The 27,762-nt window shown below is 40.9% G+C and overlaps 1 protein-coding gene across 1 annotated transcript in view; it reads right to left on the reverse strand.

Moving 5' to 3' along the window:
- The window catches only part of LOC122551443, a 268,783-nt gene that overhangs the window by 115,896 nt on the left and 125,125 nt on the right, over positions 1-27,762 (reverse strand). Inside the window, exon 4 of the mRNA XM_043693364.1 lies at positions 2,675-2,720. Within this exon, the coding sequence (XP_043549299.1) occupies positions 2,675-2,720 (46 nt within the window). The remainder of the gene's footprint in view (positions 1-2,674; positions 2,721-27,762) is intronic.

Genomic DNA, 27,762 nt, shown 5'->3' on the forward strand with positions numbered 1-27,762 from the left:
GCGATAGGTAGACGGAGGTGGGGGTAATCATGTGGTGATAAGTCGGAGAGGTGGGTGGAGCAGATAGGTGGGAAGGAAGATGGACAGGTAGGATAGGTCAAAAGGATGATGCCGAGTTGGAAGATTGGAAATGGGACAAGGTGGGGGGAGGGGAAATGAGGAAATTGGTGAAATCCACATTAATGCCGTGTGGTTGGAGGGTTCCAACACGGAATGACCGCGAAACCATTGCCAATTATCATAAAACCTCATCTAGTTCATTAACATCCTTTAGGAAAGGAAATCTGCCATCTTTGCCTGGTCTACTCTACATATGACTCCAGACACAAAGCAATGTGGTTAACTGTTATTTGTCCTCTGAGATGATTTAGCAGCCCATTTGGTTGTATCAAACTGCTGAAAAGCTTCAAAGATGAAATAAAGCCAGAAAGTCCTCTTGTTGTCGACTGCGACACTGGAAATAATAATGGCCAATTGAGCCCAGTCGTCTCTGCAAAATCCTCCACATGGACGGACAGCTGGGGCTAGTGCCAAAATTAAAAGAGTGTCTCAGACTTTTCAAACCACAGCCTAACATAGTTACATTAATTGTACACACAGAGTTTCCCAGAACCATCATCACTATCCATGTGTATGTTCTGTTCATCAGTAGGACAAACCCAGCAGAAGCGGGGGCACAGTGCCATGCAGTCAAGAGGGAGTTGTTCTGGAAGTCCTCAACAATGATTCTGGGCACCATGATGTTTCATAGAATCAGGTCAAACATGGCCAAAGAAATCTCCTGCTGGTTACCACATTTCACAAACTTTTCCGCGCAGCTGATGAGTCAGAGCTCCCAACAACCATAACCTTTGTGCAAGGTATGAGTTTAACCTGCAGGTTTCCTCCCCAGTTCCCATTGACTCCAGTTTTTCTGGGGCTCCTGATGCTACATTGTGGCAAATATGGCCTTAGCATCAAGGGCAGCCCATCTCACCACAAGTCAACAACTCACTGAAGGAGGTGGCTCCATAAATATTCCCATCCTTAATGATTTTGGAGTCCAGCACCTCAGTGTGAAAGATAAGGCTGAAGCATCTACAGCAATTGTCATGCAGAAGTGCTGACCAGATGATCCACCTTGGCCTCCTCTGGAAGTCCCTAACATCACAGATTCCAGTCATCAGCCAATTTGATTCTCTCCATATGACATCAAGGAAGAGGTGAAGGTACTGGACACTGCAAAGCCCTGACAACATTCCAGCAATAGTACTGCAGATGTATGCTCCAGAACCTGCTGTACCCTTAGCCAAGCTGTTTCTGTATGGAATGGGACTATTTGACGCTGCCCTTTTGGCACCGATCATTTGGACCCGCCGTTTGTTTTGGCGCTCATTACTTTGGCACTGAGCTGTTTTGGTGCCAATTCAGAATTTTAAAAAAGTCTTGTAGAGCCCGTAAGAAATTTGTTTTTATTGCCTTGTAAGAAATAAATCTAATCCGTTTTTATTCATTATTTTTAACCTATTCATTATAAAAATGAATTTCTACATTTTGCTACATTTATCAAACGCATACAGATAACCATTGTGTGACAATTTTGGTTTGTCTCTCTTGCTTAGAATGTTTTCAGCCATTTCTGGCATGGGTTCTACAAGAAAATAGAAAGAAAATTGTATTACAGCTTTCCAATGTGAAGACAGAAGAGCTTAAGTATCATCAAGGCAGTAGATGACTATTAACAATTGTTAAATGAGAAAATGATTACAAAATGAGATTTGAATCTACAGCGGGTCATTACAGCTTTGACTATCAACTCTTGCTAGTTGAGAAAATTACATCGGGTCGTTAGTCATCCTCTCTTCTTTAACCAAACAAGACTTTTTTAAAATTCTGAATTGGCGCCAAAACAGCTCAGCGCCAAAGTAATGAGGGCCAAAACAGCTTAGAGCCAAAACGGCGGCGCCAAATGATCGGTGCCAAAAGGACGGTGCCAAAACATACCTGACCCATTCCTGTACAGCTACAACAGTGCCATCTATCCATTAATGTGAAAGACAATTCTTTATCATTCTTCATGAAGTTATAAAATATGACGACAGCATATGGAAAGGAAAGGATGAATCATTCCTCTTTAATGTATGTCTCTGGATTTGCTTGTTTGTTAGTGAAGGTCAGAGAATTCTTTTTGCCAAAAGATCCTTGAATTGGCTGCAGGTCTCTGTTTCTTTGCTGTTCTTAAAGTTTGAGGGAGGTAATCTTTGGTATGTGGGTGTTCAATCAATCTTTGGATCAATGTGTATGATAGCCTTTTCTCATTCTGAATTAATAGACAAAACAATTAACCCAAACCTTGGTCAGTCATTCCACTGGAGACAGACAGTACATTTCAATTCTTGAACCAACAAGCAGCTTTGGCAATGGAAGCCATGGGGGAGTTTGAAGTCCATTTCTCTCCCAAGAGGAATAAATGGGACAGCAATGAAAAGAACCGGTTGCCAAATAGAGAAAAATTTTGAATTAATATTGATTTCTCTGTAAATATGAACGCCCGCTGTCAGTATCAGGACAAATAAAATCAGAGAAATAACCCCACAGAGGAAGCTCTAAATGTCAGCCAGATTTGTTCCTATATTAAATATCTGTCATGCAGTGTAATAATAATGGTCCTTATAATGCATGCTGTTATACATACGAGCTTTGGCAGACCAGACCCTTGACTTGCTAGCAGAGGAAGTTCCCTGAAAGAAAAGGACAAAAAGGATGATTTTTCGATTAAGATCATGCTATTCCAATGCACTATAGACAACTGGCTGTTTGCCAGTAACATATTTCAATTTCAGCATTTTTTATTCTCGTTAATGAAAACGATTATCTTTTTTTGTCATTTAAATGCTCTCCACTAGCATTATCAGTGTAAAGCCAAGTTATATTAATTTTTATCCTGGTAGCCGTAAAATAATTTTTTAATACCTATTAAGCAAATCAAAATGAATGGAGCTATAAAGAACATGAATACAATCCTGCCCTTGGAAGGTTTCACAAGGGAAATGCTGATCAGGAGGACCAAAGATCCACACATAGATCTGATAGCAACTAATTTCAGTATCACAGTGCACTGAAAATCTTGCCTATCATAGCAAGCCATGAAACATATTAGAACATTGTTAGAAGTTAGGACAAACATGGAAATAATTTCAGATGACAAAAAGGTTCATGGCTCAAACTATGTTTGATTTTCAAGTACTTACACATCAGATAGATTACACAAATCCTGGGTGTGCAGGAATTATTCAAAGCATTCTGAGTATCAGAGGCTGAGGCTAAGCTGTATGTGCATAGCAGTTTGATCTTTACAGAACATGATATTGAGTGACGTAAATGGGTATAATGCTCCCATAACAATGATAAATTAAACCATATTTCACATCTCCATAGCTCAGAACATAGAACCTTTCTCCCAGCTGTAAAATCATGGTTTGGTTTGCTGGAGATAACTTGCTGATTGTACTGGGTAAATCTTTGTCAGTCATTAAAGACCTTGCTAAACAGTGACAAATGCAACTGAGGCATTTTATTTCTGTTAGTAATCCCACAAAGGTAAACTTGTGTAGTTAATCATGGTTAAGTAACAACATAATGCTTAGTATAAATTTTTAAAATAAGTGATGACGACTTTGGGATGATTTTAAATGAGGTAGAATCCAGACAGATGGATGGGTTGCAACTCGGCAGCACCAGGGAAAATGTTCTTGTGGGTGGTTTGCTAGTACTATCAAAAAGGGGTTAAACGAACCTGATTGGAAATGGGATAGCACTGGAAAGGAGAAATCAAATGCACTGAGATCCCTTCACCTTTCCTGCCACCAGGGACCAGTAAAAATCTCTTACCTATATCCCTTGCAGATGTCTGAGGCTGGACCAGGCAATGTGCAACCTCAATGCTATATTTTACCCAAGGTGAGCTCTGACCACATATCAGCACCATCAGTAAGACAACCTAGTCGCTCCCGCCTCAGCTAAGCTATCATTGAAAACCTTTGCTACCTGCAGACTGGATTATCCCCACGCATTGGTGATCAGCTTTCATAAACTTCCGAATATCCTAAATTTTGCTGCCAAAATCTCCATTCACCCATCACACCTGTGCTCCCATTAAGCAATGTCTTTTGTTTTGAAGATTCTTATCATTGTTTTTAAAATGATGCCCTAACAGCATTGTGGGGCTATCTACAGCACGTGGACTGTGTTGGTTCAAGAAGCTGTTCATCATACTTTCTCAGGTAACTGGGGACAGGCATTAAATGCTGGTCCAGCCTGTAACACACATATCCTACAAAAAAATTCTTTCCAGTCTTTACCCTCTCTATTTCTACAATTTCCTCCTGCCTCACAACTTTCAAAGGTGTTTATGATCATCTAATTCTGGAACATTTGTAAATCCTATTTTAATTGTTCTTCCATCAGTGATTATATTTTCAACCATGTCGGCCCTCAGCTCAGGAATGCCCACCCTAAATCTTTCTGCCTCTCTTCCTTCCTTTATTAATTCCTTCTGTATTTGATAAAACCATTTGCCCTTGTACTGTGTTATGTGGTTTGGTGTCAAATCTTTGCTTTATAACGTCCCTGTGAAATGCTTTGAGACCTTTTAATATTTTGAAGATGCATTATAAATACAAATTCTTTGTTATAAAAAGGGAGATATACTAAAGTTCATTGATATGGGAATTCAAAGCACTCAAAGCTATATAAATCAACATAGAGACACAAAGGCAAGTAATAAGGCATACAAAAAGCAAATCTAAGAAAAAAAAAACTTGCAAAGGTATCAGATCCAAGAGTAAAATGTTTCATAGATATATTATAAACAAGACTATGATAAAAGGGAATATGACCCCATTAAGAATCTAAATACAAGTCAGATGACAATAAATAATAATGAAACAGCTGTTACGTTCACAAAGTACCCTGTTTTCATTATCACAGTCGAGGAAGAGGACTAAATAGCAAAATGCTCAGGAAACCAGGAAGATCTTAATGGATGCAATTTAAATAAAATAAAATGGCGATAATGAAAATAAGGGAGCTTCAGGCACACAAATTTCCAGGATTTGATGATTGACGCTCTAGAGCAGTAATAGAAACAGATGAGGGAATTTATCCAAATGTTCCAAAGCTCTCCAGACTCAAGAAATCTGCCATTCAATTGCACAAATTGCAAATGTTACTATATGGGCAGAACCTTGTTGAAGTGAAAGGGTCACAGTGTTTTTCTAGAAAGCCGATGAGACGTTCATCTCGTCAGTTTTCAGGAAGCCTACCATTTCTTATACTACTCTGGAGTACAGGAAAGAGACTGAGTGCTGAGCGACACGGTGTAAAGACAGCAATCTCTCCATCAACCTCAGCAAAATGAAGGAGCTAGTCATTGACTTCAAGAAGCAGAGTGGAGGCCTGCCCCGTCTGCATCAATGGTGCAGAGGTAGAGATGATTGAGAGTGTCACATTCCTGGGAGTGATGATCACCAACAATCTGTTCTGCTCCACTCACTTCATTGCGATGGTTAAACAAACTTAACAACATCTCTACTCCCTCAGGAGGCTAAGAAAATTCAACATGCCCACAAACATTCTTATCAATTTTTAGAGGTGCAAAATAGAAAGCATCCTATCTGGATGCATCACAGTGTGGTATGGCAATTTTCCAAAGACTGCAAGAAACTACAGAGTATCGTGAATATAGCCATCCATCAAGTAAATCATTGACTCCATCTATACATCCCGCTTCCTCAGGAAAGCAGCCATCATAATCAAAAATCCTCCTATCCTGGTTATACTATCTTCCACCCTATTCCATCTGGCAGACAATGTAAAGGTTTAGAACATAGAACATAGAACATTACAGCGCAGTACAGGCCTTTTAGCCCTCGATGTTGCGCCGACCTGTCATACCAATCTGAAGCCCATCCCACCTACACTATTCCATATACGTCCATATGCTTGTCCAACGACGACTTAAATGTACTTAAAGTTGGCGAATCTACTACCGTTGCAGGCAAAGCATTCCATACCCTTACTACTCTCTGAGTAAAGAAACCATCTCTGAAATCTGTCCTATATCTAAAACCCCTCAATTTAAAGCTATGCCCCCTCGTGCTTGCCGTCACCATTCTTGGAAAAAGGCTCTCCCTATCCACTCTATCTAACCCTCTGATTATCTTGTCTCTATTAAGTCACCTCTCAAACTTCTTCTCTCCAACGAAAACAGCCTCAAGTTCCTCAGCCTTTCCTCGTAAGACCTTCCCTCCATACCAGGCAACATCCTAATAAATCTCCTCTGCACCCTTTCCATAGCTTCCACATCCTTCTTATAATGCGGTGACCAGAACTGTACACAATACTCCAAGTGCGGCCGGACCAGAGTTTTGTACAGCTGTAGCATAACCTCATGGTTCTAGAAATTGATCCCTCTATTAATAAAAGCTAAAACACTGTATGCCTTCTTAACAACCCTGTCAACTTGGGTGGGGCAACTTTAAAGGATCTGTGTACCTGGACACCGCTATCTCTCTGCTCATCTACACTACTAAGAATCTTACCATTAGCCCAGTACTTTGCATTCTGGTTACTCTGACCAAAGTGAATCACCTCCACACTTGTCCGCATTAAACTCCATTTGCCACCTCCCAGCCCAGCTCTGCAGCTTATCTATGTCTCTCTGTAACCTACAACATCCTTTGTCACTATCCACAACTCCATTGACCTTAGTGTCGTCTGCATATTTACTAACCAATCCTTCTATGCCCTCATCCAGGTCATTCATAAAAATGACGAACAGCAGTGGACCCAACACCGACCCTTGCAGTACACCACTGATAACTGGACTCCAGGATGAACATTTCCCATCAACCACCACCCTCTGTCTTCTTTCAGCAAGCCAATTTCTGATCCAAACTGCTATATCTCCCACAATCCCATTCCTCCGCATTTTGTACAATATCTACTGTGGGGAACCTTATCGAACGCCTTGCTGAAATCCATATACACCACATCAACCGGTTTACTCTTATCTACCTGTTTGGTCACCTTTCAAAGAACTCAATAAGGTTTGTGAGGCTGCCTATCCCTAATCAAATTATTCTTTTCTAGATGATTATAAATCCTATCTCTTATAACCTTTTCCAACCTTTTCCAATACTTTACCAACAACTGAAGTAAGGCTTACTGGTCTATAATTACCAGGATTGTCTCTATCCCCTTCTTGAATAGGGGAAGCACATTTGATATCCTCCAGTCTTCTGGCACTATTCCTGTAGGCAATGATGATTTAAAGGTCAATGCCAAAGGCTCGGCAATCTCCTCCCTGGCTTCCCAGAGGATCCTAGGATAAATCCCAACCGGCTCAGGGGACTTATCTATTTTCACACTCTGCAGGATTCCTAATACCTCTTCCTTATGAACCTCAATCACACCTAGTCTAGAAGCCTGTATCTCAGTATTCCCCTCGACATTTTCATTTTCTGGAGTGAATACTGTTGAAAAATATTCATTTAGTGCTTTTCCTATCTCCTCTGACTCCACACACAACTTCCCATTACTATCCTTGATTGGACCTAATCTTACTCTTCGAGGAAAAAGTGAGGGCTTATGCCCGAAACGTCGATTCTCCTGTTCCTTGGATGCTGCCTGACCTGCTGCGCTTTTCCAGCAGCACATTTTCAGCCCTAATCTTACTCTTGTAATTCTTTTATTCCTTAAATACCTATAGAAAGCCTTAGAGCTTACCCTGATCCTATCCACCAACAACTTCTCATGTCTCCTCCTGGCTCTTCTGAGCTCTCTCTTTAGGTCTTTCCTGGCTACCTTGTAACCTTCAAACGCCCTAACTGAGCCTTCACATCTCATCCTAACATAAGTCTTCTTCTTCCTCTTGCCAGAGATTCCACTTCCTTCGTAAACCATGGCTCCCGCGCTCTACAGCTTCCTCCCTGCCTGACAGGTACATACGTATCTAGGACACACAGTAGCTTTTCCTTGAATAAGCTCCACATTTCTAATATGCCTATCCCCTGCAGTTTCCTTCCCCATCCTATGCTTCCTAAATCTTGCTTAATCGCATCGTAATCGCCTTTCCCCCAGCTCTTGCCCAGTGGTATACACCTATCCCTTTCTATCACTAAAGTAAACATAACAGAATTGTGATCGCTATCACCAAAGTTTGAGTAAACATATGATCAGATTCAAGAATAGCTTCTTCACCGTTGTTATCAGAATTTTGAACTGACTTCTCAATGTTAATTCTGATCTCCCTCCCTGCACCTTCTGTGCAGCTGTAACACTGTATTCTGCATTCTGTTCTGCTACACTGATGCACATTGAATGGTCTGATCTGCTGGTAGGGCATGCAAAACAATACTTTTCACTGTATCTCGGTACACATGGCACAATAAACCAAATGTAAATTCAAGCTATAATAATCTAATTTCCTACTGAATGTCTAGATTGAACCTGTCTCCACCACATTTGCAGGCAGTATATTCCAAACACTAAGCATTGTGTGAAAAGATTTAATCTCAAGTCACCATTGCTTCTTTTATTAATTGTTTGAAATCTGCCCCTTCTGGTTCACAATAATTTTTTTCTACTCTACAATGTCCAGACCCCTAATCATTTTGAATACCTCCAAAAAATTTCTTCTCAACACTCTCTTCTCTAAGATAAATAGCCTGATGTCTCCAATCTATTTACATAACTGATGTTCTTTTCAGTGGGACCATTTTCATGAATCTTTACTGTACTCTCTTAAATGCTTTCACAGATTTCTAAAGCATGGTGCCCAGAATACAACAGAAATATCCTATACAAGTTTAACATAACTGACTTAATTTCTCCATGCCTGTCTCTAAAGCATGCTGTATTAGATGTTCTCCTAACCTGCCCTGTAAGTTTCAATGACTTGTGCAAATATACATCCATTATATTCTCTCAGCATCTGTCTGTATTTTTCCATCTAAGTTCAATCACTTCACAGTTTCCTGCATTAAATCTTGGATTTGATGGTGCAGGCAGATGGGATTACTTTAGAATGGCATCATGGTGGGCACAGGCATGATGGGCTGAAGGCCCTATTTCTGTGCTATACTGTTCCATGTACTATATTTTATACAAGGCCCTAGACAGACTACCGCTGGAATATTGGGAATAGTTTTGGGCCCCTTATCAAAGGAAAGATATACTGGCATTAGAGGCAGTCCAGAAAAGGTTTACTAGGTTGATCCCGAGTTTGGAAGGATTTTATTTAGAGAGGTTGAGTAGTTTGGGATTGTACTTATTGGAGTTTAGAAGAATGAGAGGAGACTTTATTGAAACATGTGAGATCTTTAGGGGATTTTCCAGAATGTATATTTTCCCCATAGCTTCTGACAAAGGACAGAACCTTAGGGGGTTCAGGTTAAAGTGGGATTTGTGACAGAATCAGACAAGAAGTCCGGTGAAGTCAATCTTGATATTGGGAAAATATCTTTAAGCTTTTGAGAAGCTGTGTGGCAAATTTCTCATCAGGCAGCATTGTATTGTCAGTTGAAGGGGATTTTTGCTTGTTAAACACCTTGTTAATGCACAATTTATCTCATTAATAGTGAGGCACAACACTGACAAGTGGTAAGTAACATTTGTGCCACTCAAGTCCCAGGCAATAATCATCTGCACTGAGAGAGCATTTAACTATTGTCCCTGGACATTCAATGACATTCAATATCATTGCCAAGGCCCCCACTATCAACAACCTGGGGGTTATCATTGATCAGAAACTTAACTGGACTCACCATATAAATACAATAGATTCAAGACCAGGTCAGAGGCTGGGAATACTGCAGCGAATACTGCAGCCTGTCCACCATCTACAAGGCATAAGTCCGGAGTGTGATGATATGTTGTCCACTTGCCTGGATGAGTGCAGCTCCAACATTACTCAAGAAACTTGACACCATCTGGGACAAAGCAGCCCCCTTGATTGACACCACAAACACAAGTATTTACCCCTTCCATCACTGATGCTCAGTAGCAGTAGGATGTACTAAATGCAAGATGGGCTGCAGATTTTCACCAAAGCTTCTTGGACGGCACCTTCCAGACTTACGATCACTACCATCTGGAAGGACAAGGGCAGCACATATTTGGGAACACCACCACCTACAAGTTCCCTTCCAAGCCACTCACCATCTTGATACGGAAATATATCACCATTCCCTCACCGTTGTTGGGTCAAAATCCTGAAGCTCCCTCCATACAGCTCAAGGACCCTCTCAAGGGAAATTATGGATGGCCAATAAATGCTGGCAAAGCCCACAAATCCCACATGAATGATAAAATATCTCTATTACTTGCCCATTTAAAGGTGTCAATTGGCAGCCGTGTGGGAAGGACACCCACCTAATTATAAAAGGCTCATTCTAGCAATATCATGACAAAAGGGATGTGAAGCTATTAGAGGATCTGATGAGGTGTTAAAAGAACAGTTTTCAAATTTCAGCAAATACTGACATACTGCTGGGAACAGTTGAGTGCTCACACAGCTGTGTGATTCTGCATACCATTTCATTTGGGAGTCACTTCCACAACTTGAGCACGCAGTTTCTGTGCTTTTAAATGTACTTTGTAAAACTTGCTGAGTTTAAATGGAGCTTTACACAGGGAGATAATAGGACTTCCTCTGAGGATCATTGGCCCTGTGATTTGAAGCTGACAATGATGACATGAATGTGAAAAGGTTGGTAACCACAGAATTGAAGCATTATTCATTCGGACAGCCCCCAAATGCACAGCTATCTGTGCCAAATCATGGAAGAGCTATCTAGGTATTACAGACAGGAAATACCTGGAAAGGTTGGCTTTACCTCAACAAGCATGATGGAATACACCAACTTCATGAAATTGGTTAGACAAGCAAGAGGCTGAAAGAACACAGCAAGCCAGGCAACATCAGGAGGGAGAGAAGTCAATATTTCAGGTATAGCCCAAACATTAACTTCTCCATTTCCTGATCCTGCCTGGCTTGCTGCGTTATTCCAGCCTCCTGTTTATCTGCTTCGGATTGCAGCATCTGCAGATTTTTGTCCCGAATTAGGAAATTGGTTTGCTGTCACTTTGAATCACAGGCACTACTGTTCCTGTTTGATGGTGGAAACTGCACCTTGCTTCATGCGTTGAATTTTCCCACTTTTCTGGCTAAGTGTTATTTTCGTCAAGTTTTCAGAAGTGTTTCCCAACATGCATTACACAGAGAGGTTCACAAACACATGACAGTTAACATCAGGAACATTTATGCGGAAAGTAATAGGCATGGACATGTCTTTGTCGCCCGTGGCACCAAGGTGCCCTCAGTACATTTACTTTTTCTTCTTCTTTCCCTTCCACTAAATCTCATGTAGGACATTGTTCAGCAGCAATGGGTGCAGGGAACCTGTTGAGCACTGGAACCTCTTGGCCCTGGAAGTTTGGTGGGAAACACTGGGAGTGTTTGTGTTTGACAGAACAGACAGGTCAACGATTGTCTTGTCAGATACAAGTTGATCCTCCTCAGTTTGAATTTCCAAGGGTCAGAGAGAGGTCAGGCAGAATAGAGGTGGAAGGCCCATCCACCTCTGGGGTGTTCTGAGAGGAGATTTCAAAGAGTGTGTGTTCCCTTCTCTGGATGGATACGTCCTGTCACTGCCCTGTCTCCTAGTGATAAGGGGAGCATCTGGATTGAGTTCTCCCCCTATCCCCCCCTCTCCATGTCTTCAATCCTGAGGCCCAGTGGCTGGGTCAATGGAGTGCAGGTCTGTAAACCTCTCCTGCAGACCTGGGGATGCTGGATATGGCTGTCCCATGGCAGCCTCCAACCTGTCTGCGGAGATAGGCAGCCAGTTGATGGATACACCACATTGCTGCAACTTCTGGGCAATGGGAATCATGGTGTTTGTGTGTGTGTGTATGTGTGTGTGTGTATGTGTGAGTGTGTGAATCCCCAGTGCTGACAGCACAGGGTCCCTCTCCTGCCTGGGACAGAGCAGGTGACTAGTCTCCAGCAGTGCTCCAACTTCCAATGTCTGGAGCCTTTCTTCCTGGCCTGGCTGCTGAGCTGTCACATTGAGGGGCTCATCAGGCTCTGTACCCACAATCTCTGTGCCTATTGTTCCCACAGTGTGCCATTATCAGAAGCTGCAGGAGGCAGCCATGTCGATGCTTCCTCTGAGACTTTGAGCCTCTCATCATCAGAGATTGAAGACAGGCTTTCTAAGCGTTTCTCTACAGAGGTCATGGGGACGCCAGTGGAAACTGTAAGATAAAGGGAGAGGCAGTATCAAGGCCAGCGATTGGAAGGTGTGCAATGATTGACAGTGACACCAGGTTATAGTGAGAGTTGCAACGAGGAGTGGTGCGTACTCAGCTGGCAGGACTCGGATGCTTCCTCATCTCTGCAGGAGTAGGCCTGGTCTTCTCCTGTGAAGATTGGGATCCAGTTCTTGTAGCAGGTGAGGACACAGATGTCGGGCACCACTTCACTCGTATGAGGTGTCTCTGCCTCATTATGAGCTGTTATTTCCTAGATTGAGCAAATGAGTGGGATAACAGTGGCAGCATTGCTATGAGTCCTGATGCATATGGAGGAAAGCTTGTGAGGTGTTCTAAAGGACTGAGGAGGCAGCATAGAGGTCATGCAGGTTTAGTGTTATGGGAGGCTGGGAGGGAGAATAAAAGTGAGTGAGGGAAAGTGTTGCATGTGAGAATGGATCAGCATGAGCCTTGCTGTGATGCGGGTTTAATAGTGGAAGTAGAATGTGTGTGAGATGGCAGCGAGAAGCACATTGCACTTACCCGAGTGGAGCAGAGAAGGTCCATGACCTACTGGCCATTATCTCCATATCCTGGGGGTGGCACCAACCTGCATGACAATGAAAGACCTAGCTGGTGGGGTCTGGTGGTATGGCCTCCACTACCAATCTTCTAGAAAGAGGACACGCCTCCTCTGGACTACCCTGTTTACCAGGATCTTCTGATTCCTCTCGAGAATCGCAGTGCCATCTTTCCCTTCTCTGACATATTCCGACTATTTCTCTGATCAAGCAGGACATCTTTGGAGTGCCAGTGCTTGTCTAGGTGTCTGGGGGCTTTTAAAGATGCAAGGGATGCTGGTATTTCAGCAGATATCCACTGAATGGCGGGTTGTTCTGGGAATGGCACATGTTAAGATGAGTGGAAATCTGACATGAGAGAAGCCATAGGAGCATGGTAGGTAATTAATGAGACGAATTTGGTAGGACTACGCCAAAAAAACTCACTAGGCCCATTCCGAGTGCATTCACAGCCATTTTATTCCCCATTGTACACATTCCATGTTCTTCATATTAAGGGCGGCACGGTGGCACAGTGGTTAGAACTGCTGCCTCACAGCGCCAGAGACCCGGGTTCAATTCCCACCTCAGGCAACTGTCTGTGTGGAGTTTGCACATTCTCCCCGTGTCTGCGTGGGTTTCCTCCGGGTGCTCCGGTTTCCTTCCACAGTCCAAAAATGTGCAGGTTAGGTGAATTGGCCATGCTAAATTGCCTGTGGTGTTAGATGAAAGGGTAAATGTGGGGAATGGGGTCTGGGTGGATTGCTCTTCGGAGGGTCAGTGTGGACTTGTTGGGCCTGTTTCCACGCTGTAAGTAATCTAATCTAAATGACAATGAGTGTTCTCTGTCAGCGACTTCTAACTTCAGCTTGAGTGTACTGCTGAGACCCCAAGCATCATTGTAAACCATTAAATGTTAATAAAAAGGAGATAGGTACAATTCATAGGGATAAAACGATGTAAGAATATGTGGAGAAAGTAGGAACGTTGGATGATTAGCCATGATCATATTGAAGTCTCAAAGGCTGACTGGCTTTCACCTGGTCTGATTTTATCATTTTTATCACTATCTTTTTCCGAGATGCCCATCCCTTAAACCTCACAGGTTTCATACAGCCCCAGGCTGCAGAGAAATGCCTACATCTGCCGACCTGTCTCCCTTCCAACTCCCCTCTGAGAATCCAGTTGCAGAGGGCTGAGCAGAAATCTAGGTCTCGGAGTTTGGAAATTAAATTGATTCAAAGTACTGTGCTGACCCCGGAATCCAAACGCCCTATTGTTCAAACAAATTGGAATCCGAACAATTATTTTGAGAAAAGTTTGCCTTAAAATCCGAACACATTTTCAGAATCCGAACACCATGTACCGTTCAGGTCGCACATTGTTTGTTCAGTTCGTCCCGGGAAGTAGTCGTGAAAGCATTTCTTATGTGTCCATCACTAGTTTACCTCGTGTTTTGACCTTGATTTGTGCTTTTTTTAAAATTATCACCCTTGTGCATTCACCATGGCACCCAAGAAGAGCAGTGAAGCAGTAAACCATCTCCCTCCTTCCTCCTCTCTAGCTTCCACATGCACCGTTAGCACTCCTCACGAAGGTAAATGAAGTTATTTTCATGTTAGTACATTTATTTCTTGTTTTTATTATTATTACTTGATATTTAGGTCATTTACTCAACTTATTTTACCTTAACCATGTGTATTTGCAGTTAAAAGTATCTTGAAAATGTTCTTTTTTGGGTCCAGAAACGGATTAATTCACTTTCCATTATTTTTTATGGGGAAAATAGTTTCGGAATTTAAACATTTTGCAATCGGAACAGCCTCCTGGAATGAATTAAAGTCGAATTCCGAGGCACCACTGTATAGTGTTGAAGGCAGAGTTGTAGGCAATGAGTAGGAGCCTGATGTAGGTATGCTTGTTATCCAGATGTTCCAGGGATGAAAGTGGGGCCAGGGAGATGGCCGTGGACCTGCTCAGATGATAGGTGAATTGCAAGGGATCAAGGCAGACTGGGAGTTGACATGATCCATGACTAGCCTCTCAGAGCACTTCATTATTATGGAAGTCGGAGCCACTGGGTGGTAGTCATTGAGGCACGCTGCATGATTTGTTTTTGCTACCGGATGGTGGTGGTCTGCTTGAAGGAAGTGGGGATTTAAGATTGTAGTAAGGAGACATTAAAGATGTCAGCGAATTCTCCTGTCAGTTGGTACGTACAGGATCTGAGTGCACAGTCAGGGACTCCATCTGGGCCAGTTACTTTCTGTGGGTTCATTCTCAAGAAGGCCAATCTGATGTCTGCAGCAGTGACTGAGGGAACTGGTGCATCCAAGGCTGTCAGGGCAGGTCACACCGTATGCTCTGAATTCCATGTTGGATTTTACCAATTGCTAATTTGGAAAAGTCTGGTAAGATCAGAATCTGAATATTAATAAGCAAGTCGGCCTGTTAATGAGGACCTTAATGATCTTTAGTGCTTGCCAATTGGCAAGTTGCTTCTGCTCAGCATTGCTTTCATCACCCCACTTGTGAAAAGCATGAAAGATGGAGCAAGATAATCTGAATGTCAAGATGGGCCTTACTGGACTTCTCATATCTCATCATAGCCTATGTTGCTGAGATCATTATAAGGTTCTGCCCAGCATGTTGTTTGGCTGTAAATGGCATGTTTTCCTTCTTAGACATCTCTGCAGCCTTTGACGTAGTTGATCACAAATCCGTTTCAGTGCCTTTCCCAACATTGTCTGATTCAGCTCAGGGAACTAGCCTCACTTGGTTCTATTCATACCAGTCCAAATGCAGCTCACTCTGTGCTCTCTCCTCACAAGGAACTTTCCTCGACTCTCTCTCTTTGCTGATTTACCCCTTTCCTGCACTTCACCATCAGTTGCCATGTTTTTAGTTGTCTAATCTGGAATTTTTTCACTGAATACGTCACAGCTACACTTCGTCCTTTTTCAATCTTAAGGATTGGCCAATCCTTTGCTTATCCTCCTAATGGCTCCTTCAGCTCAGTGTTCAATTCTTCTTTACCCCTAGACATTTCTTAGGCATTAAACAGGCTGTAACTTATTGCTTAAAGATGGTTACAAGATTTATGCTTACATGTAATCATGAAAAATGAAATAAAGTGAGCAACACAAATGTTTAACATACTGTTAACTTACATATATGGTGAAAACCACAACGTTTCTGAATTTATAAGAACACTTGCTAGAATGTTTTCACTGACTCTATGACCAACTTAAAACCAACAGTTCTCTGCATGGATTACTGATTGAGCATCTCGAACACAGAAAGCAGATGTTTGCCACAGGATAATAGGTACTGAGGACATGACAGATATCTCAGACCAAAAGGCTTTTGAACAATGAGCTGTCCATCAAATTCAAAGGCACAGTGCAGCATCTTAAACATTGACTCACTTGTTGAGCAAATGTTTATATCATGTCGAAACCTCGCACACCTACTCATGACTTGATGAAGTGTAACTAGATTAACTGCAGTTTACAGTCTCTGTATCTCGTGCAATCTAAAATGAAAGACCTTCACCAAAATCCTTCCCACAATGGTTTGTGATCTTCAGGACTTAACCATTTTAACACCACACCAAGCGACCACTTTATTTAATAAAGGGCTCGTCATTAAAAAGTACATATATAATTCGGATAGAATAACAACTGAAGTAGGTGGAGCTTTGCATCCATCTCATTCCTGTCGAAAATAATTACGCTGTTTCCTACCCAGGCCAAGTCACTCTGTTTATGTTACTAGTCCGATTGACAGCAGTGCGAACATTGTCCTTTTGTACTATTTAGATGTTAACAGTGCAATATGAATGCTTTGCATTATTATTACCATTTCATGGAATAAGAAAAGTATCCCAGATACCCAACTCCAGATGCAGGAGCATTTCTCAAATATAGAAGGAGACTCCCTGGAGGTCAACGAAAATCCTCAAAGTATCACTGACAATACCAAGTGTTACTGTCAACTCTTGGGGTCCCTGAACTGTGGCTGTCTAAAATGGAGAAGGGGTTATTGTCATGAACGATGACATTTACAAGATAGTTTTAACTTCAAATGTACGATTCCTTTGACTCACTAAGCCAGAGAATTTGGGATGAACACCTCAGCTCAAGGAAATGCCTTTGAGATCAACTTGCTATGGGGAGAGAAATTCAAACAGAAATCCATGTAAGACTTGGGTGCCAATTTGACACTGTTTCACTCACAGATAAAAGACAGCAGTTGTTTGAAATCCAGAGGCAAGAGGTCGGTGCAGTGGCAAACGGAATGAACTATTTTGTGCTACTAGCCAAATGTTAGTGACAGTTTGGTTTCTGTTCAAAAGAAAGAGATCAAAACAGACAGGAGACTTGAAGATTTAAGGATGGAGAGTCGTCCAGGTGTATCTTGCTTGTGGCGATCATATTTGGAAAAACACAAGTTAAATAGTTATGATTTGCTGAGAACATTGAAAGTTCTGACCTCGTGTGTGGGGATCAGAGAACTCACTGGAGAACTGGGAGTGACTGGTGTACTTTTCCTGTAATACTAGATACCTGTCAGACATGTGGATCATAACAATTGGTATCATAAGATATATTTCAGTTGTATTAGTTAATTAATTCAAAGCTTCCTTTTTCTTTATTAGTATCAGTTACAAGTGAATTGATGTTTGAGCTTTGTTGATCTTAGTTTGTTTGCTACAGTGAAATTTTGCCCACTGGTTTATTCCCATTGCTTTTTTGGCAAATGTTTAACATAAATTGGGATCATAACATCATTTAAAAAGCCACTGAGAACATTGACAGACTTCATCAGGAACACAAACTGATAAAGTCAAGGCACTGGTGTGGGTACACAAACGTCCAAATAAGCCATTTGCACAAACCTGCAAGAACTATTTGCCTTGCATGTGACAACATCTACAGATCTTACATTGGACTTATCAGCCCCCTTGGAATCCCCCAAACTGGAGTAGAAGCAAGTTATTCTTGATTCTGAGGTCTACCTCGGAAAAGGAGGTACTGAAGCAGTCCATGCCCAAATGCAGCTAAATCTGGACAATAACTGATCTTGGGTGAATAATATTAAGTATATTTGCGTCACACAAGTGCCAGGCAATGGCCATCTCCAATAAGAGAGCATCTAACCATTACCCTTTGATACTCATGATTTGGAGATGCCGGTATCCTTTGATACTCAGTGGCATTACCATCACTGAATCTCCCACTATCAATATCTTGGGGGTTACCACTGACCAGAAACTAAACTGGGCTGGACACATAAATGCAGTGGCTATGAGAGCAGGTCAGAGTCAAGGAATCTTGCAGTGAAGAGCTCACCTCTTGATTCCCCAAAGCTTGTCCACCATCTAAAAAGCACAAGTCTGGAATATGAAAGAATAGCCCCTTTTTTGCTTGGAAGATTGCAGTGCCAGCAACACTTAAGAAACTTATCACCATCCAGGTTAAAGTAACCCATTTTTTGACACTACATCCATAAAGATTCACTCCTTCTACCACTGTGTACTATCTGCAAGATGCACTATAAAAATTCACCATGGCTTCTCACATAGCACTTTCCACATCCACAACCACTGTCAACTAGAAGGAAAAGGGAAGCAGATACATGGGAATACCATCATTTGCAAAGTCCTCTCTAAACACTCACCATCCTGACTTGGAAATATATCGCCATTCCTTCAGTGTTCCTAGAACAAAATCCTGGATTTCCCTCTTTAATGGCATTGTTGGTCTATCTACAGCACATGGACTGCAGTGGCTCAAGATAGCAGCTCATCAAGAACTCCCCAAGGGCAACCAAGACTGAGCAAGAAATGCTGGCCCAACTTGCAATGCCATTACTATTTTTTTTTAATTCACAAATATAAGACTAATGTGTGGCTACTCCCAACTGACGAAGGAGAGAAACTAAAAATCCATTGGAACATTTTGTGTTTATGAAAAGAAAACTTTTGTTTATTAGTTGTACAATATTGGGGCAAAAGGCATTTGACTGGATCCGGTGGTTATCAGAGAGAAGACATGTTATGGAAGATCTTGAAACAGATTGAATTGGAGACAGTGACACTACATTATTGCTAACAAAAATTACCATCAGGTGTCTTTTTATTGCAATGCTTTGAATTGAAAGCTGAGTGGGAGTAAGCAATTTACTTTTGGATGAATAATCATCTTGTATTTAGTCCTTTGTTAGCACAGACCTGAATATTGCTGAAAAACACACATTTTATCAAAACATTTCATCTCTAATCCATCAGAATATTTTTCAAAAATACCAATTCAAGGGAAAAACCAGCATTTATTCTGCATGAGAGCGCTGCTTGTTGGCAAGTGGACTCCAATTGGTAGAGGTATTGTCAAGAAGAATGAATCCGCTGTCATGATAATTGACAGTTAGCAGCCAGGCTTTGTTAAATTTTAAAACAAGCAGGTTGAATCCGATTGGTCAAGGCATTGCCCTGAACTAACAGATAGCTGTCACCATGTTGTTGAGTTGAAACAAGTGTAGTGTGTTTACATGTTCTTTCAGTCTGCAAAGAGTAGGGCCCTGTGTGTTAAATCATGTAGTTTCTAGAGCACACAAGTGTGTCACACTGTGAGTCCAACTGGCAATCCTAAATTGGTTGGCTGTGTAATTCCTCACACGTTCAGGATTATCCAGCAAATGCTGTCCAATTCAGGATTCACAAATAACATTAGTCACTTGTGAGTTTTGCAAGCGCATGTTAGTTAGTTAGGCAGTTTCTTCTTTATTGCAAACAATTGAAAGGACATGCTATTTGACACGATCCACCATTTTTGTGACATACAGCCTTCATACCTCATATTACACTGGCACTGAAATTCATAGAACACATTATTTGTTTATATCTTCTAGGGTAATACGAGGTAGACTCGGCAATTTTGAGGTCCAAGAGTGACTGCTTTAGGGCCTTCCTAGAATTTGTGCGATGTGTGTGGAGAAATGGTCCAATCAAGGGTGCCATTATCCTGCAGGATTTATTTGATGTGTGCTCTTTCAGCATCAAGCTTGCATGGTGAACAAATAGCTCAGGTCCTATTTACAAGGGGAAAATCAAACAAGATTTTCTCCATGTCAACACATTTTTTTGCCCTCACTGAATCTTCCCACGTTTCTCAAGGTGTGGGAAAATTACATCTGTAGACTTGACATGAATGATGAGATGAGCAATGTGATAAGTGCATTTAATTATTTTTTAAAGCAATGAATCAAATAAATGATGTAATCAGAAGGAGGATAACTTGAGATGGATTGCATCCATACATTTAAAAGAATATAGGAAAGAGATAACAAAGGCATTGTTTCTCATTCGTAATAATTTGTTAGAAAAAGATATAGTGTCACAGAGAACTAGCAGATATCTAATGGAATTCCTTAATTTAAGAAAGAATAGATCATATCAGGAGAATTATAGACTGGTCAACTTCACATTAGTCATAGAATACAATGAAGAAATCTTTGCTAAAGGGGAGAATGGAAGTATATCTGGAAACAAGAAATACAACAATAGATAATCAGCATGGCTTTCAAGAGGGAAATCTTGGATGACCAACCTTATTCAGTTTTGAGGAGGTAACAGAGAGTAGACAATGCTAATGCAGGAAATGTTAGTTGTCTGGATTTTCAAAAATGCATTGGTAAGTGCCTGTAATAGACTAATGAACAGATCAACAACTGTGGAGTCAGACAAAGTGTGCCTGAATGGATTGCTAATTGATTTTAAGACAAAAAAAATGGAGTTGGAGTAAGTGATCACTTTTAAGACTGGTAGTAGTTAGGAAGTGATGTTCCAAAATGATCAGTGCTAGGACTGTTCCTGTTCACAACCTGCATATTTACGTTATGTACACAAACTGACTATATGATTGGAATTTTGGAATTAAAACAATTTATCAATTTGTGCATGGCACAACATTGAGGAACCAACATTTAAGGGGACAGCAAAAAAATGAAGGATCACTAATAAATTTGCAGAATAGATATATAATTAGCATATTAATTTCAACACATAAATGTGAGGTAGTATATTTTAGTAGGAAGAACAGGGAGTCACTTATTCATTGGTAGATCACTTAATAGTAGCAAGGTACAAGTCTAGGGAGGGTAGAGGAACAAGGGATCTCTGAGTGCAACTATATCAATTACCAAAAGTTACACCGCAGGTTTGCAAGGAGACAAAAAGCAAACCAAGCACACAGCTTTCTTTCTAGAGGGTTAGAATCAAAAAGGAAGCAGGAATGCTGGACATGCATTGAACATTGGTTAGATCAAACCTAGAGTACCGAGTACAGAGTTACTTCAGTCCCAAGCCAGTTGATGAAGTATGAAGCTAGACACAATTTTTTCTTTATAATAGATTCATATATAGAATCCAACATTACATACATCTACTTGAGAATTACTGCAACAGGGTCCCAGTCTCCATTTGCTCATCCTGACATGCTGCCAGAATGCCACTTCTCGGAGTTAACAGCTACTTGGAAAAGTTTTAGGGGAGGGGACAGTATTTTTTCTCTTTCTGCTAATGTAAATTAAGAAGGGAGCATGTGCTAGCACTGATATGTCACTGTGAAGCAGGTTTGTTTCCACTACTATCTGAATAATGTGTTAAATTAACAAAGCTTGAATGACAAGAAAGGTTAAAGCCATACACAGGGTAGGGAAAGCCATACACAGGAGTAGCTCAAAAATTGTCATAGGCCTACACCAAAAAGTTCTTCGTAAATCTTTGGATGGAAATGCCAATATCAAATTGCAAGAAACAGAACTATGGAGAAAAAAAATCAAAGTTTTAAATGCGAACAAGAGACCGATTTTGTCTTGACTATCAAAGGTGGAAATCTATGTGATTTATTTGCAATTTTTCACTCACTCAGTACAATGTTAGTAACTTGAAATGTTACCATCAAAACAAGACACAAAAACTTCCCTTCTGACTTTTTTAAATTCACTCATGGGATGTAGGAATTGCTGCCTGGGTCATCCCTAGTTCCCCTTGAGAAGGTAGTGGTGAGCTGCCCTTGGGACTATCTTCCCAAGTTAGTGTAGTTTGAAATTTTAACACACAGATGGCCCAAAGAGCATGAAATACAACTTCATTCTTCTACTGGCATCTAATACTGGCATCTTCATGTCGTGGAACATTATAGTACTAACTTGGAAAGCATCAATTTTATATAAACATAATGGTTGGATTCAAGATGCTTTTGATAGATGAAGATTGGACACCATAAAGTGCAAACTGATGTATATTTGGTGGCTCAGTGGTTAGTATTTCTTCCTCACAGGGTCCTGGGTTCAATGCCAGCCTTGGGTGACTAAGTGGAGTTGGCATATTCTCCACGTCTGTATGAGTTTCTGCCGAGTGCTCTGATTTCCTCCCACAGCCCAAAGATGTGGAAGTCAGGTGGATGGGTCATGCTAAATTGCCTATAGTGTCCAGGGATGTGTAGGCTAGGTGGATTAGCTGTGGTAAATTCAGGGGTAGGGGCTGAGTATGTTCTTCAGAGGGTTGGTGCAGATTTAATGAGCTGAATGGCCTCTTTCTGCACGGTAGAGATTCTAACTATTTAGACTACATAAGCAGAAATGGTTTAGCAGGACTTCACTAGCACTTTCTGAACTCAGATCCCAGCACTATGTGGTCTGGGATCGCTGTTGATATAATTGGTCTATTAGAATGTGGAAGTTTGACTCACAACTCCAGACAACACAAATTTTAGTTCAAAAGTCGATGCTTTATTTCTGGGTAGCTGGTGAGGAATTCTGGGTGACAAGAAAGGAGTCTCATAGCCTTCGTGTGGTGGCACCCCTCGATGAATCTCTGCTCTACACACGCAAGCAGTGTATTTTATATTGTATTTGGGTATGAATAATACAGAAGTCTACAAGTGACATGGCTGATTGCTATTACATTGTTTAAGATAGGTAATTACAATTTTACAATGCCCAGTGATTGCTGACTTCCTGTCACAAATAGCGAATGGTTTGCAGGAACTGGTTATCATATTTTTCACAATTGTATGTTAAAGGATAAGGGTTTAGACAGTCAGATTTTGCTTTGTTCTTATTGTTGGTCTTCATATGCCCTTGTTAATAGGTAAGGGTAGGATGACAATGGGAACAGGAGGCAGTTAATAAGGTTATGACCAAGGCTACCAGTCTTGTCCAGGGAGAACAAACACCTTTGCCTGGGGCTGAAAGTAAAATCCACATACATGGCTCCAGACCATTTTGCAGTTTGGAGATAGCAGCCATGCCCCCACTGTGATTTCCAGTCTCACTCTGTCAGAGGACAGGCACACAATTGAAGCTGCAGTGAGTCACTTTAGAGGGGATCTTTAACCCTCAAATTCCCAATGCCCTATCATAAGCCAGTGAAAATAAAATGGTTTTCTTTTGTGGTTCTCAAACTTCATCAAGAATATAGCTAATACTTTTATAGATGATAAATGTCATCTGTCTAAGTAAGAAAACTGAGTTCCTTTGTACTGCCTTGACAACATATTAGCTTGATTTTCAGACTTTTATTCAGACTGGAGACTCACAAAGCCTCTCAATCTCTAGTGGTGTTTAGCCCTGATAAATGCCATCTGACCTAAGGGATATTGCTTTTAAAATAATAGTATTGTGAACTTAATTTAAGAAAACATAGTAACATATTAAATACATGCAAACAGAACAATTAATCTGGATTTATAAATTGTGGTATATATGGTTATTGAAGTTAATACAAAACTTAAAGATATATAAATACTTACATGAGTACATGTTCTTCAATATGTATAGCTTCTAAACTATTTGCACTGCCATTTTTGTTATTAGTATTTCTTTACAAAAGTGTGCGCAACAGTAATAAAAAGTTGCTTGGAAAGGGTATCTGTGTCTTGCTGCTATTACATATCTGAGGATTATTATGTGGTGTTCTAAAATTCAAAATGTTTGGTCTCCCCAGGTTTCTAAAAAAGTATGAACACACAAACTAGGTATCTGAGTAAGTGAAGCCATGAAATCAAGCAAATACAAAAATGCAAAACAAGTTTTCCTTCCCAGTTTCTGACCCCAGATCCATTTTCCCCATTGACATAAAGAGAAAAAAATGCATTTGGTAACTTTCTATGCTCTTCTTCACATCTGTCTGAATTTAGACAGTAGAAGGGTCAAGGACTAAATTGGCATTTAATTTTTATAGGGAATGAGATGTAATCCTAGAAACCTGCTAACAGTCTCTCCACATGAATGTAAGAAGTGTCAAATGTAGTTTTATTGATTGGTTAAGACTATATTCATTGGAAGAATGAAGGGGAATCTCACAGAATCCTATCAAATTCTAACAGGACTAGACAAGTGAAATGCAGGAAAAATGTTCCTGATCACCAGAGAATCCAAAACCAGGGGTCACAGGATTGAGATAGGAGAAATTCCTTCATCCAGACAGTGGTTAGCCTATGGGATTCTCTGCCAAAGAAAGCAGTTGAGGCCAAAACAAAGTTTTCAAGAAGAGTTAAGGTATAGTTCTTAGGTCTAAAAGGATCAAAGGGTATGGGACAAAGGTTGGAACCCGTTACTGAGTTAGATGATCAGCCATGATCATATTGGATGGTGAATTAAGCTTGAAGTGTCAAATGGCCACCTCTTATTTCTAACTTTAATGTTTCAGTGTACTTATGTTTCAAACTACTGGCAGTCATCCAATGTGCTTTTGTCAGTTCTCAAGTGGACATCATTTTGAGACAGCCGGGGTGTTTCCACTTGTTTACTGCTGAATTGTGACTTTGGCGGAAGCCCAATTTTTGACCATTCATTCAACCTATCTATATCCCCTTACAGATTCCTTCACAACTTGCCCATGCACCTATTTTTGTATCATCAGCAATTTTAGGTACACTACACTCTATTCCCTCCTTCAAGTCACTAGTATAGATAATATGTAATTGAGGCCCGAGAACTAATAGGTGTGGCACTCCACAAGTTACCTCTTTCCAACCACAAAAAGACCAATTAATCCTGATTTATATCTTCTGTCTGATAACAAGTCCTCAATTCATGCCAGTACATTACCTCAATACTGTCAACTCCTATTTTGGACGATTACTTTTCTGTGGCACTGTCTTCTGAAAATCAAATACACTATGTCTAACAGTTCCCCCTTATTAATTCTGCTTGTTATATCTTCAAAACACTCAAAGTAATTTTAAAAATAGTTTCCCGTTTATAAAATCATATTAATTCTGTTCGAATGTGTTAAGCTTTACTAAATGTCTAGTTATTGCTTCCTTAGTAATGCTTCCTAGTATTTTCCAAAGACAGATGTTAAGCTAATTGGTCTATAGTTTGCTGCTTTCTATCATGCTCCCCCCTTGAAGTGGGGTGTCACATTTATGGTCTTTCAATCCGCTCGAATTCTCCTGGAAACCAATGATTTCTAGAATATTTACTCCAGTGCCTCTATTGTTCCTGCAGCCACTTCATTTAGAACATTTGGATGTTGACTATCAGGTTCTGGTAACTTGCCTGCATTTCATCCCAGTAATTTGCTAAATCCTTGTCCCTTGTGAAAAAGACTGGTATAAGATTTTTCCTCCCATTAACACCTTGCTTATCTGTTATTGTCATATTTCAATAATTGCATAACATGCTCTTAAATGCCTCAATTGAACTTGCTTCCACCACATTTCAAGGCAGTACATTCCATACTTAACCAAAAGGTAAAGTCACCATAGTCCTATTGGACCATAGGGTGGCTCTTTCATTAGACAGAGACAACTAATAGTGGTTTAACCTAAGGGTTACCACTCCTCAGGCAAGACGACAAGTTGAGAAGGACAGTCCTTAATGGTAATCTCAGTCACTGTGGGAATTGAACCCACATTGTTGGCATCAACCCGCATTAAAACTAGTCAACTGAGTAACTGACCCCCTTATCTGTGTGAATGTTTTTCCTCACTCACCTTTGCTTCTTTTGCAAAACATTTTAAAACTGTATCCTCTCATTCTCAATTCTTTTATGAGTTGGACAGTTTCTTCCTACATATTCTGAGCAGATTTCTCATGATTTTGAAAACTTTTATCAATTGGCCTCATTGCTTTTTCTCTCTTAGGAAAACAGTCCCAACTTCTCCAATCTATCCTCATAAATGAAGCTTCTCATCTCTGGAGAAATTCTTGTAAACTTCTTCTACCTTCTTTGGATTTATATTCTTCTTGTAAGTGTGCTCAGCACTGTACACAATACTCAGGTTGAGGTCGAAGCAGTGACCTACGTAACTTCAACATGAGCACCCTCTTCCTGTATTCTCTGTCCTTATTAATGAAATCTAGAATACTGCACACTTCCCAGCTCTCTCTACCCATACTGACATCTTAAACGCACGTACACATCCAGGTCTATCTGCTGCTGCTGCACACCTTTTAGAGTAGTACCCTTTGTTTTCTACCTACTTGCCACATCCTTTATATCTTGTATCTCTTGCCATTGAATTTCATCTGCCATTGATAGAGGAAAGATAAAATGGAGAAAAGAAGGAAAAGTAAGAGAGAGAGAGACTGCCACAATTCATAGAACATAGAACATTACAGCACAGTACAGGCCCTTCGGCCCTTGATGTTGCGCCGACCTGTGGAACCAATCTGAAGCCTATCTAATCTACACTATTCCATTATCATCCATATGTTTATCCAATGACCATTTAAATGCCTTTAGACTTGGCAAATCTGCTACTGTTGTACACCCCTATTACTCTCTGAGTAAAGAAACTACCTCTGATATCTGTCCTAAATCTATCACCCCTCAATTTAAAGCTATGTCCCCTCATGCTAGCCAACACTATCTGAGGAAAACGGCTCTCACTGTCCACCCTATGTCACCCTCTGATTATCTTACATGTCTCAATTAAGTCACCTCTCAACCTTCTTCTCTCTAACGAAAACAGCCTCACATTTGCCACTTCTCAGCCCAGTTCTACAGCTTATCTACATATCTCTGTAACATCCTTGAGCACTATCCACAACTCCACTGACCTTAGTGGCATCTGCAAGTTTACTAACCCAACCTCTCATGTCCTCATCTGAAAATAACAAACAGCAGTGGCCCCACAACAGATCCTTGCGGTAAACTCCTAGGAACTGAACTCCAGGATGAACAGTTCCCATCAACCACCACCCTCTGTCTTCTTTCAGGTAGCCAATTTCTGATCCAAATGGCTAAATCAACCTCAATCCCAAGCCTCTGCAATTTGTGCAATAGCCTACCATGGGGAACCTTATCAAATGCCTTACTGAAATCCATATACACCACATCGACTGTTTTACCCTCATACACCTGTTTGGCCACGATCTCAAAGAACTCAATAAGATTCGTGAGGCACAACCTATCTTCACAAAACTGTGTTGACTATCCCAATTAATTGGGGTGGGGGTGGAGAGGTCGGGAAGAAGATTGCAGGTTAGGAAGGTGGTGCTGAATTAGATGGATTTGACTGAGACAGGGTGGGGGAAGGGGAAATGAGGAAACTGGTGAAATCCGAGTTCATCCCTTGTGGTTGGAGGGTTCCTAGGCGGAAGATGAGGCGCTCTTCCTCCAACCGTTGTGTTGTTGTGGTCTGACCTATCAGAACACTATTCCAATGAGCCACCACACACTGCAGCACAGACGAACTTCGGAAGACAGAGGAGAATCATCTATACAATGTATTCAAGAAGAACGGATACTCAAAAAATACAGTCCGCAGATTCCTCAAGAACAAACCACGATAAGCAGACCAAACAGCCAGAAACCCTAACCACCTTACCATACATCAAAGAAGTTTCAGAAATGACAGCCAGACTACTAAGACCCCTCAGAATCCTA

This window comes from Chiloscyllium plagiosum, chromosome 7 (assembly GCF_004010195.1).
Source record: "Chiloscyllium plagiosum isolate BGI_BamShark_2017 chromosome 7, ASM401019v2, whole genome shotgun sequence".
Classification (NCBI taxonomy): Eukaryota; Metazoa; Chordata; class Chondrichthyes; order Orectolobiformes; family Hemiscylliidae; genus Chiloscyllium; species Chiloscyllium plagiosum.